General features: G+C 39.5%; 1 protein-coding gene across 1 annotated transcript in view; it reads right to left on the bottom strand.

Annotated features, from left to right (window-relative positions):
* PREP (prolyl endopeptidase) overlaps positions 1 to 13,891 on the bottom strand; it is a 116,822-nt gene that overhangs the window by 64,015 nt on the left and 38,916 nt on the right. Inside the window, exon 7 of the mRNA XM_034991683.1 lies at positions 3,513 to 3,618. Coding sequence (XP_034847574.1) covers positions 3,513 to 3,618 — 106 coding nt within the window. The remainder of the gene's footprint in view (positions 1 to 3,512; positions 3,619 to 13,891) is intronic.

The raw sequence follows: 13,891 nt of genomic DNA on the forward strand, positions 1-13,891 counted from the left end.
ACCTCTTCATTATTCCTCACAATTCCTCCTGAAGTAGGCATTCCTTCCTCATTGGTAGTCATGGAAATAATGAGAGAAAACATTCCCACCCCAGGCTCACCAGTTAGTTAGTCTTGGAGCCGAGATTAAAATTCACATCTGACTTGAAAGTGTTCTGGTTGTTGCAATACATCCAACTGTGATCAATAGGGATTATTTAAAGAATTTTTAATGATCACTATCTCGATCTGCTAGGTCTCCCTTGTTATAAACTAAATATATTTAATGTCTTCAACTCACACATAGTACTTGTTTCTTAAATAGCAATAATCATATCATTGACTCCTAATGAACGAGCAGTCAATTAAAACAAACAAAAAAAACAAGATCTCTCTAATATTGTTGTATGCAATTGACTTAAACCCAAACATGGAAATGGATGCCCATTTCATCGTAATTAGTACTGGCCAATCACTGTAACTGTCCCGAGCTTTCAGAATCCCAGGACAGCCATTCAAAGGAGTAACTACTCTGAGGCTTATGTTATCCACAGATTTAATGCTAGTAAAGCAATGATTTAAAAATGATGGCAGGCCAAGCTAAACCCAGACTTTAGCAGCTGTCGCCGGGCAACACTCCCCAGTGCCTTCAGTACGCATATCAGGGTACAAATCAACAGCTTCGAATCCACGTATCCTACTATTTACTACAAAATCTATAGGATATCACATACTTTTCTAAGTGCCTCAATGAATTCCAAATACTGGTCGGTTTAGTCACCTTATTAAAAAATGACATCAGGTTAGCATGGTCAGACTTGTTTGCTTTATTCCTCTCCCTGTGGTTTTCCATGAGCTCACTGAGATGGTCTTTTTGACATGTCCTGAGTTAATCAATCAAATACTAAACTAGGTGTTACTGTAAAGGTATTTTACAGACGTGATTCAAGACCATAATCAGTTGACTTTAAGCAAAGGAGATGATCCTAGATAATCTAGGCAGGACTGATTCAACCAGTTGAAATGCCTTCTAGCAAAACTGACGCTTCCCTTCTTAAGAAAGAAGAAATACCACCTGTGGATGGCAGCTTCACCCTGTGCCTGAGAATTCCAGCCTGTTCTTCCTGGTGGCCTGCCCTACTGATTTCAAACTTAGCTAGCCAGTCGCGAAATCACATAAGCCCATTGCTTGCAACACATCTCTTCATGTATGTCTCCTACTGGTTCTGCTTCTCTGGTTAAACCTTGACAGATACCTTCACAAGCCATCAATAGCTCACAAATACAAAATAATTAGGAGTAACTCTAACAAGTAATATGTGGTTATGAGGCACCTGGCTGGCTCGTCGGTAGGGCATGAGACTTCAAGGCCCCACTGTTGGGCGTAGAGCTTACATAAAAGTTAAAAAAAAAAATAAGTGTTTCCACTGAGAGATAGAAGTAATACCAAATAAATTTATAGGTTTACACACAGTCCTAGTCCAAATGGACTTCTGTTCAGATCATGACAAAATAACCCTAAAGTTCCTCTGGATGAATTTTAAAAAAGAGAACGATGTGGAAAATGATAATTGCTAACATTTACTGAGTAAGCTTACTCTGCACTGGGCTCTTCACCTAAGCTGCAAAACAACCACCTAAGAAGCAGAAAAGACAGCGGTCAGGTAACTCAAGGAAGATCAAAATGGGAAGGCAGGCCAGGAGCTGGCCTGTTTTGTAAACATCTGAATGCATCATTGCCATTTATGGGTTTCTTAGCTGTTTCCCTTCTTTCTCCTTCATGCCCATTCAGGGCTACAGTACCTAATTTTATCTGTGATGGCCTAGTGTACCGTTGTACTATCTTCCTTTCAGAATCTCAATCTCTCGGAATCATACCCTCTTCTCTAATTCCTCAGTAATATGGCAATAATAAATTGGGGGATAAGAAGTATGTAAGGTAAAAAAACAAAACAAAACAAAACAATGATAAGGACCAAGAGATTTGGAAGGAACTTAAGGATTTCCTTAAGTTCTGCCAGCCATTTTGTAAATTTCACACAGAGTATTACTATTATTGAAGTGAACCCAGCAATACAAGTTCAGTATACCAGTCTATGGAAGAAATTCTCTTCCCTGTATTTAGAGTAAATTACGCAATCTGTGTTTTTTGATTTGTTAACTTGCATCATTTAATAAAAGTCTACCTAATAATTTAAAGATACAATGCAGTAATAAAAAGAAAATGAAACCAGCACTCTCTGGAGGAAGAATGCCGTAAATGGAATTTTTAATAAAGTGGGGAAAGGCAAAGTCCTTTCCACCATCTCAGACTCACACAGGAATACTGTCAGGGTAACAGCACAGTAAAGAAGAGCTGTCACTCCTTCTTTCAGATCTCATTCTTCAGAGGTTCAGGTCTGTGTAGACCAGACTTGCACCTCAAATGAACAACTCTTGGGTGCGGGCTTTGCTCCTGTCAAAGAATGTGAAAACTGGTGTGGTTGATGCAACGTTCTTTTGAAATCAAAATGGGTGTATCTTTTTTTTTAACAGGAAAAGAAAAAACAAAACCCTACATGTATCTTTATTAAATGGATATATATTTCACACCTGAATCAATCTGTTGACTTCATCCTGCTGCATCTGTGAATGGCGCTCTGCAGTATCTAAGAATGTCGGGATGCGGATCTTGCTCAGAGAAGTTTAAAAATGATGCAATGCCCGATCAATAAAAAAAAAAAAATTGTATATTTTCTTATCATAATGTAACATAAATCAGGTACCAATAATGAAGTAATCTAATAATTTAAAATGCACTCAATATTATATAGTTTGAAAATCTGTGTCACAAACTCTATAATATACTTATATTAGCCAGAACACAGTGTAATGAGTTTACTGTCCTTATCCGAATACCAGCATATCTACGCAGTTTTGGGTCTGGGTATTCTTAGCATAGTAAATTGTGCAGCTGGAAAGCTTTAATGCTCGGTAACGGTGCTGGTATGATCTAGATGTTCAAAGAGAGTAACATTTAAAATGAGCCACCTCCACGATTTGTAGCTGGCTGATACTATGCTTACTAACATGATGCATAAGGCTTCCAGAAAGCAAAATCAGGCTGTTACTGTAGATGTGGCTCAGTGCTAAGGAATGGTCTTATAATTACCTGTTAACCTCGCTAATTCTCACTGGTCTCTTACCTTTCCCTGTGACAGTTTGCACCATTACATCTAGACAATGATAATGCTTTACAGACCAAAGGGCTAGCTCCTCCTTAACACTCTTCATCTGCAATATTCACAGGACATTTTCACATTCATATGCAAAATATATGGTTAACTTCAATTTATGGAGAAAATGCTAAAGCCAACAAAAAGAGCTTCATTCAATTTTTCTTCATTTTATGGAACAATACTGAGAGAAAAATATGAACTGAAGGTTCATATGGTTGAATGGAAGAAGGTTTCTTGGGAAATCAACTAGAAGACCAAAATAATTGCTTCTTAACGAAGCTTTCTGGAATAATCACCTGTCTGAAAGATAACTTACCACTGATGCCATTGGATTCCTGCTGTAGGTCACAGTACCAGAGTCGGTTTACTGGATCACATCCCTCCCTTATTGACAATAAGACATAGCGACCATCGTCAGACAACTAGGAAGGAAATAAAAACATTGCAAGGGGCTGATGAGAAAATATCTTTTGTGAAAGCACCGTTAAGTAAAAAATAAAGGTTAACCTCAAATGTCATATGGTTACCCCAAATTTATGACTGGGCAAAGAAAGTTAGAAAAAAAAAAGATGAACATCAATTTTATTTTACTTTTACATCACAGTTTAAAAAAACAGTGAAATATTTAAATGGAAAATATCAATAGATATAACTGAATGTCGTGACTCAATGTGATTTTTATTTAAATTTATAGTCTCGGCTTTAACTGAGAATACATGCAATCTGTCATTTTGAGTATCAATATCCCTGACTTTGAAATTTCATCATGGGTCACATATTTTAAAATTGCTGTAAATGAGTAGGAATTAGCAAAATGGGCACGATGCAAGGAAGTTCATCTGTGGTGCACACTGGTGACATGATGCAGTTTCTACTGAACTCTTTGTGTATCTTTAGTCACCTCTACAACATGACGTCAAAGACCAAAAGCCTGTGCTTCTGTAGATTTCCTTGGTAGTATTAAATAGGAGAATCTCAGGTAGCAAAAAGAATCTTGGTAAACTAATATAACAATATATTATGATTTTGAGTTGTTGAAATTGATATAAGTGGTATCAAACTCTACATATATGCAAACACATATCCTTTTGCAATTATTTTTTTTCATTCAACGTAATTTAAAAAATTAATCCATGTCAATATATGTATATTTAATTCGTTTTTTTAACTGCTATGCAGTATTCCGATCTAGAAATATATCACAATTGATACATTTTCCCATGAATAGATGTTTTATTTTTATTTTCTTCCTATTACAAGCAACACTTCACAGAAATTCTGAACGTTTATTTGTAGCCTTATCTGTGTTTCCGAGTATATAAATAGAAGTAAAATTGCTCAGTGGTAGAATATGCACACATTCAACCTTATTAGGTGTTGCCAAATTATTTTCCAAAATGGTCGTACAGACTTACGTCTTATGTGTCACAATGAAAAACAGTTCCTGTTTTTCCACATCCTACTGTGATGGCTAACTCTACATATCAACTTGGCTAGATCACAGTACCCAGATATTTGGTCAAACATTATTCTGGATGTTTCTGAAGGGGTTTTTGGATGAGATTGACATTTAAATTGGTGGACTCAAGGTGATTACCCTCCGTAAATGAGTGCGCATCATCCAACCAGTCTAAAGTCTTAATAGAAAAACAGCAACCTTCCCAAGCAAGAAGTAATTCTGCCAGCAGACCACCTTTGGACTCAAACCGAAACTGGATTTCCAGCCTGCCAACCTACCTTAAGATTTTGGACTTGTCAAGCCTTCATGATCACATTAGCCAACTCTTTAAAAATAAATCTTTTTCTCTATATACACATACACATAACCTGTTGGTTCTGTTTCTCTTGAGAAGCCTAACACACTTACCAACAACTGTTACTCTTTCATATGTTCATTCCATAAGTATTTGCTAAGCAGCCATTATGTGGAAGACATTTAAAGGCATATTAATGAACAAGTCAGGAAAAAAATTTTACTTATTTTTTAACATATAATGTATTATTTGTTTCAGAGGTACAGGTGAGTGAAAAATGTTACGCTCTAGTAGAGGAGATAAACATGCAATTATGTAGCCTATTATAAAATGATGAATGCCATGGAGAACATGAACAGGTATAGGTAAGGGAGGCAGGATGTGGGGGGGGGGAGGAACTGTACTTTTAAATATGGTAGTCAAGAAAAAATGTCTTTCCATTGTCTCCTGCCTTGCACTGTTTCAGGTGAGAAGTCATTTCCTACCGTTTTCTCACTATACATAATGTGTGTTTTCTTCTCTGGCTGCTTTCAAGATTTTTTTATTATCATCATAGGTTTTATGCAAAGTAATTAATAAGGGGCTTTGCTGTAGTAGCCTGCTTGTGATTTGTTGAGCATTTTGGAACTGTGGGTTTGTCTACTTTATCAAATTCCTAACACTTTTGGCCTTTTTTCCCTCCTATATATTTTTGTATCCTCTCACCCCTACTGTAGGACTTCAAATACACAATGTTAGATCCCTTAGCATCATCCCACAGGTCAGTGAGGCTGTGTTCATTTTTGTTTCTGTTTTTTTTTTCTCTCTTCTCTTTTTGGTTTATTTTCAATTGTCCTGTTTTCAAATTCACTGATATTTTTGTAGTATCTAAATTGCTATTAAGCCCATGCAGAGACTTTTTCATTTCGGATGGCTTATTTTCACACCTAGAAGAATGTCTGGTTCATTTTTATATTATTTCTTTGTTCATTATATTAACATTTTCTCAAATCCTTTAAATAGTATTTTATAATAGCTTTTAAAAAGTCCCTGTCTGGTAGTTCTACTACCTGTCATTTCTGAGCCTGTTTCATTGGCTACTATTTCTCCTGGTTAAAAGTCACATTTTTCTGCTTCTTTACACATTTAGCAACTTTTAAAAATTGGATTCTACACATTTTGAACGTTGTCTGGATTTTTTTACTTGTTGCTTTTGTCTTCCTTTAAAAAGTTTTGAGGCAGTTAATTTGTTAGTGGATCAGCTTGATCCACTGGAGGCTTGTTCTCAAGTTTGATCCATTGGAGGTTTGTTTGTTCTCAAGCTTGTTCCAGCCCCACTGGAAAGGTGTGGCCTTTCTGGGGTTGCTGGTGAATACCCTGGGTGTTCACAAGGTCTTTCCATTTTGGTCAGAAAGTGGCAGTCTCCCAGACTTGTTAAACCTCTGGTAGTTGTCGGCTTATAGCTCCCTGGTAGTTGCTAGCCTGAATCATGGAGTCTCATCCCATGCACGTACTACTTAATGGTCAGCAAAGTCACAAAGGGAGACCAAGGCAGAATTCCGGGACTCTTAGTGGTAGTTCCTTCTGATACTCTGCCTGCAAATTCCAGTGGCTTCAGTCTTCCTGAATTCTTTGGATACTAAGTTCGGGGAGACTGCAATACTCTGTGGGCTCCTCTCTCCTTGTGCCAAACTCCAGAAAATATCTCCAGAAAGGCAGAAAGATGGGGCAATCACAGGACTTGCTTCCCTTATAGATGATGGTCCAGCAATGCCTGCAGACCGTATCTGCAAATGACTGCTTTACTTTGTGTACTTTTCTCGCTGTTTATGGCAGGAGGGCTGCTCTAGGACTAGTGACACTGCCAAGGCCAGAGGCAAATACCCGTCATGATGTTTTTATTTTTTTAAACTCATTTTTAATTGGATAATTACACTTTTAAGAGTATATTCTTGTGCATGCTTGAAATACACAGATATAAGAATTAAGAATGTAATTAATACGGAATTAATTTAAAAGATGATACCCATGATTCATAAAGAATATAACAATGATATATTTCCTTCCATCTCATTATACAGTAAGGCATTTTTACTGTTTCTGTTTTCTATTCCAATAAAACTTCTGTGAACTACCTGCAGCCTTTGGAGCATGCTTCTCTTCTCTTATGCAGAGGTGAAACTGTCAAACATTCACTCTGACTTGCTGCGCTGCTCTCATCAAGCCCACATATACTGATTCCTTCTATCAGTGCAATGTGATGATACCGAGCTAAATGTCATCTACACAAGAGTGCCTGAGCATGGAATACTTCAGATTTTACTTCCTAGCAGCAGCAAGTGCTTAGACTTGTAGGAATTAGATTCCAGCTCTCCGAAAATGTCCATTCACTTTCTATCTACAGGTTCATTTGGTAGACCAGCTGTTTCAGTCAAGTTCCTTTGCATTTATAAATTAATCATAATGACTATGCATGTCTAAAGTGCCCAGCATTGTTAAACACTTGGCAGCACAGGGGATGTTGTAAGTTGAACATCTCTTTCTCAGAAAAAGACTGTTCTAAAGCACAGAGATAATCTGTACTTGAGAAACAGAAGGAGAATTCCAAGTAAGTTATAGTTTTATCAAAGATTCTAGAAAGTCCTGTTTAATTTGGCCACTCTTTCCTGGTGACATTTTTTCTGAGTTCAGAAGCAGTTTGCCTTAACAAACATGAACCATATTTTGCTGTATGGGTTTTTGCCACAAACTACACATAATGTCTAATGCTGCAGGTGCATTCTCTCTCTTCCATCTTTTGCTAGGCTCCTTAGAGTCTTTTCAAAGATTGTCAAATGGTTTTGGAGAATCCTATTATAAACTTCTGATTTCCATTAATTCTTTTCTCCATTCTCATCCTCACTATATTTCCAACTTACCTGTCATAATGTTAAGTGGGTCTCTTGCAAATAACACTAGACTTGACTGAGTTTAAAGAATCCAACCTAAGAATCTATATTCCATTTCCTTTAACTGTTATTGCTGAGGTACTGGCTTCCATTTTCTTAATTTCAAGTATTCTATTCACCTGAGAGTTTCCCCTTCTTTCCTCTTGGTACTGCATTATAAACTTCTTTATGAACATTGTCCCTTCTTTGACTGCTTTGGGAGTTATATATATCCTATTTCTAGGCTTTCATATGTTTTCCTTAAGCTTTCCATATACATAGTTAATAAACTCATGTCTAGAATTTCAGTTCCACCTTATTTTTAATCGATCCTACATGAATATCGTCAAGCAACCTTACAATCATAACTTCATCAAATGTAATGAAAAGCAGCCTTATTAATACTTCAGAGTTTTGTTCTCTTATCCTTTAAATGAAGACGGAATTTTTATAGCTTAGTGTTTAAAGTCATGCTATATTGATAATAAATGATGGTTAATTTCAGTTATAGTGATTCAGCCGACTGAAAAACGGGGCTGTAAAACTCACTGCAAGAACCACACCAAACCTTTGATGACAGTTGTCTCGAGCACGTCTAACGAGCTGTTCTCAGCATTTCTGGCTGGACTAAATATTGTAGCAGTTTATATTTAATCTAAGGCACGAAGTCCCAAGGTACACTGCTGGTCGGGATGCCAATTAAGTCTGTCTTTTTCACTGTAACTCTCTTCATCACAACCCAGTGAGGTTCATAGCCACCAAGCAGATTTGCTAAACTGGAAACAATTCTGAATTTTCAAGTGCTCAAAGTCTCAGATTTCAAAATCATTTATAAGTGTCATTGCTGTCCTAAAATACACAGGTTAGAAATACACCTTCTTCCACTAAAATTGTAACAATGTACATTTATTAACCACAGCTTCACATTCAGACTATAAAAACGGTGATTTTGGAAATCACCGGGAGGAGGAGAGAAAAATACTGTTGATGAGGAGGACGCTTGCATTCAACAGAAAAAAAGTGACTTTTCTGGGGCACCTGGGTGGCTCAGGTGGTTAAGCATTTGCCTTTGGCTCAGGTCATGATCCCAGGGTCCTAGGATCGAGTCCCACATCAGGCTCCTTGCTCAGTGGGGAGCCTGCTTCTCCCTCTCCCTCTGCTGCTGCCCCTGCTTGTGCTCTCTCTCTCTGACAAATAAATAAATAAAATCTTTTTTTTTAAGTGACTTTTCTAAATTCCAGATAAAAAGAAAACAGATAAACAGGTGAGCCAAGGGCCCCATCAGGCCTTCATGAAACACTATAAACTCCCGTTCACAAAATATTATTTTTTTCTTTAAACAATATGGTATCAACTAGATTAACTGTGTTCTCTGGAAGCAATTAATCTGATTCAAAAGCACTGACTAATTGCAACAAGGTTGGAATAATACTAGTCTGACCAATTATAAAAAATGTAATTCTTGAATCTGTGCTTTTCACAGCTTTCTTCTACTTTATGTCTATATTTTTTAGACAAATTTTCCTTAAGTCAAAATGATCTTATTTCATGAAAATCTACCTTTTATGTAAATAAATATTAATTAACAAAAAAAATTCTAAGAATTACTGTAAATTGAATATTTACATTTGCGGATATGAAATCCAGTAACTGCATTCCAAACAATACCAACAGGGATGAAAGCTTTTTATTTTTTTAAGATTTTATTTATTTATTTGAGAGAGAAGGAGAGAGAGAGCATGGGGGGGGAGGCAGAGGGAGAGGGAGAAGCAGACTCCCCCCTGAGCAGGGAGCCCGATGTGGGGCTAGATCCCAGGACCCCAGGATCATGACCTGAGCCGAAGGCAGACTCTTAACCAACTGAGGCACCCAGGCGCCCCTTAAAGCTATCATTCTTTTTTTTTTAAAAAGATTTTATTTATTTGACAGAGAGAGATACAGCGAGAGAGGGAACACAAGCAGCGGGAGTGGGAGAGGGAGAAGCAGGCTTCCCGCGGAGCAGGGAGCTCGATGCGGGGCTCGATCCCAGGACCCTGGGACCATGACCTGAGCCAAAGGCAGATGCTTAACGACTGAGCCACCCAGGCGCCCCTCTTTTTTTTTTTTTTTTTTTTAAGATTTTATTTATTTATTTGAGACACAGAGATACAGAGAGAGAGAGAGAATGAGCAGGGAGAGAGGCAGAGGGAAAAGGAGAAGCAGGCTCCCCGCTGGGCAGGGAGCCTGATGTGGGGCTCGATCCCAGGACGCTGGGATCATGACCTGAGCCGAAGGCACACGCTTAACTATCTGAGCCACCCAGGCGCCTCTTAAAGCTATCATTCTTTATATACTCATAAATAACCATTCTTTACCCATTTAGCCTTTCATTATCCATAACAGGCAAACCTCAACAGAGAGAAACAAATGCAAAAGCTGCCCCAGCCCCAGCTCCCTTGCTTCTGGGGTGGGTGGGGCTGGACACCGCTACGTCACCACAGTGGCTGGTTTTAACAGGACATGATTTAACATATGCCATCAAACACAGCCAGCCACTATTCGGGGAGTCGGGGCGGAGGCCATATATTTAGCCAACATTTACTGAGAGCCGGCCACTGCTGAACCAGGTTCTAAAACACACAGATCAATAGCACAGGGCCTCGAAGAGCTCGTGCTCAGATGGGAGAGAGAGATGGACACGCACGTGCACACAGATGAAAATCATAGAACATGAATAGCGAGAAGTGCCGAGTATGAAGGGAGTGCAGAGAAGGGCGGCTAACAGGGAGGGGAGGTGGAGGAGGAGTGAGCTCTGAGGCGGCTTTGGGGGAGGGATGGTCCTTAAGTGATTTTAAAAGAGATGCAGAATTCCTCTCAAAATGGTTGCTTGAATTTGGCCTTCTTACAACTGCTACGGGGGTGTAGCTATCTGGTTCCCAGAACTACGCTGACACACCCGCAAGCTACCTATGTTCACTCTCAAGCGTCCAGCCTGCCACTGGACGGCAGCATACGCGGTGGCCGCTGTGGTCTGCTGGGTGCCAGGAGCGGGCAGTGCTCGGCTGAGAACCGCCAGGCCTGTCCCCGGGTCGGAGAGAACCGCCTCTCCCAAGGTCACAAATCCTTTCAGGTTCTTCCCACATGTAATGACTGACGAACTCAAGGGTATAAAGCCCCCAGTCAGGAAAATGCTGAAGGCCAGCCCAGCCTGAGAGCTCGCTGTGGGACTGGCTGAGGTCTTTGTAATGACCGCATGACAGTTCAACTCCTTCCTCTCTGCCCTCGCTCCGCACACAGGTCCTGAAAGCACTCCCGTTCAACTTCCGGCCCGCTTTCCAAGGACCCTGGCCTGTGACAGCATGCAAAGCATCACAATACCCTGTGCACACGCAGTGTATAACCTGGCACAGCCCACGACTACTGTGCTTCCACGCAGTCTCCGGGGCAGGCCCAACAAACAATGCGCTCCTCCTAGTTCATCCTCTAGAAATGAAACAAGAGTCAGCAGTTAACAACCTGACTGCCGGTAAGGTGCTTACGGAACAATGTGCCTCAGCACTATGAATCGGTGAGGCTGAGAACTCCCAACCTCCCTCATCTTTAGCCACTGGGAAGCCCTGCTTGAGGAAAACTCCCCCAAAAGGAGGCCAGAGGAGTGTGGAAAGAAGTGCTACCATCTAGCCTTTGTGGTTTCTCAGCTTGGCATATTTTGTGGTACTGGAGAAAACCTTCGTAGGTGTTGGCTTCCATTTTTGACGAGGGGATCCAGGAATTGGCTGCCATACTCACTGACACTTACCCAAAGGGCATAAGGTATGGGGTTATCAGACTTTATACTTTCATTAAAGAAGCCACATTAACTCACTAAGAAATTTCAGTTGTGTATATTGTGGTATTACGCTACACTGAGGTGATGATATAAGGAAACCCTGACAGACCTCAAACTGTAAAATGGAGTATGTAATTTTGTACTTTATTCTGTTAGGTTCACATATACTGCTCCAACAAACACAAAAGTCACACGATTCAGCACATCCAGGATATAATCTCTACAAACCCAGGAGCCATAAGACCACAGAATTTAAAAAGATAAGCAGCAACCGGAAAACACCTCAGGAGAATCTAGTCCCAAATAATATGTTTTTATCAAATGTCTTCAGTCAATGCCTCACATAGGTGTGACAGTGATCCATTCAGACCAGAGTCTGGATCATAGCTGCTCCATATTTACATGTTATCAGCTTTATCATCCACTCATTTTTTTTTTTTAAATGAATTTACAGAAATGAGTGTGAAATAGAATATGACAATACTAGCAGTTTTTCTGGAAAATGAGATCTTTGTAGTTTATTTTAAACAATAAACCTATGTTGTTATTACTATCACTAGTATTATAAAAATTTTAAATTCATTGAATTTGGCTATTCTCAGTCTCAATACTATACAATAAGAACAGGTGGGCTTTCTAAATGACCTGAATCAACTAACTTTTCTTTATGCATCTCATGTTAAGAAAAAATGAACAGAAGATCACTTAATGTTGTAAACTCCCAATCATTTATCTACAAAGGTGTTTTTTTCTTTTTTTAAAAAATTTTACTTATTTGAGAGAGAGAGAGAGAGCGAGAGAGAGTGGGGTGAAGGGCAGAGAGAAGCAGACTCCCCACTGAGCAGGGAGCCCGATGTGGGATTCTTCCCAGGACCCTGGGATCATGACCTGAGCCGAAGGTAGATGCTTAACCAACTGAGCCACCCAGGTGCCCTCCAAAGGTGTTTTTCAAAACAACAAGGACACATAGCCAATATTTATGTGTGTGTGTGTGTGTGTGTGTGTAATGATGTGGACTTTCATCGAACATATTATTTTTCTTTTTTTAAAAAAGATGTGACTTATTTGACAGAGAGAAGCAGGCTCCTCGCTGAGCAGGGAGCCCAACACAGGGCTGGATCCCAGGACCCCAGGATCATGACCTGAGCCGAAGGCAGACACTTAACCGACTGAGCCACTCAAGCGCCCCAAACATATTATCATTTTCAAAGAACAGCTCATAAGCTATTTTATGTGAGAGCTACTGAGCCCCAGTCATGTGGTCTTGTGTTAATAACCAAATCTCCACAGACATGAAATTTCTTTGGTACATATACTAATTTCCACTTGGAATCCAACGCGAAGTAAATAAAGTTTTTTTTTCATCATTTGAATCTACATGCACTTTTTCAAATTGAGGAAAGTATTCCTTTTACATATTATGACAAAAGAATTGTGTATATTAAAAAAAGTATCCTAAAAAGCCGTGAGACTTAAAATTGTCTGGAACATTAACAAAAGGAATGAAAATGGGTTTTAATAGCTTTGGGAGTTATTCATGTTCCTCTCAGAGCAGGAAACTTTATCCATTTTATTTCATGGTCTCTTTTGGATTCCTTTCATAATAGTAGTGAATCACAGCATCATCTCTTTAATATTAAGTATGTTTCCAAAACTTAATCTGGGAAAACTTTTAAAGGTCAAGCTAATCACCTACAATGATGGCTTCTCACTAACGGGACTCATTATGGAGTTGTGTAACAACAGGAGTAGCGTAGTACACACGTACAGGGGTAGTCAGAGGTTCATGTGATGTGTGTTAGCATCAACATCTCCCAACAGGTCGTCATTCAACAGAGCACGCAGCTTTCCCAATACAGTGTGGTCCTACAGCAGTGGGCAAAAACCGAAATCGACCCAAATCCTATATGATGTGTTCCTTCCTCAGTATGCCAGAAGATTGAACGTGGGAAAACCCGCGTTCAAAGTGAAACGAGTAACATAGATCTTCACATGATAGAGCCGCTACTGTTGTTTAATAATCTACTGTTTGTTTTCTTTTCTCCCTTACTGGCCAAGAGGGGTCAGGTGAGAAGCGACTGATCAGCAACTCCAACCCTACTGTTACCAAAACCAACTCTCTCCTGTCAGGAGCTGTTCCACGTACACAGAGCGGCACTGCTTTCTAGCTTTACTCAAATTCCAGTCTGTTGTGTGGCTTCCTGACTTTTCTTCCCCACCGTCTGCT

Source organism: Mirounga leonina, unplaced genomic scaffold, assembly GCF_011800145.1.
Source record: "Mirounga leonina isolate KUSES-001 unplaced genomic scaffold, KU_Mleo_1.0 Mir_53, whole genome shotgun sequence".
Lineage (NCBI taxonomy): Eukaryota > Metazoa > Chordata > Mammalia > Carnivora > Phocidae > Mirounga > Mirounga leonina.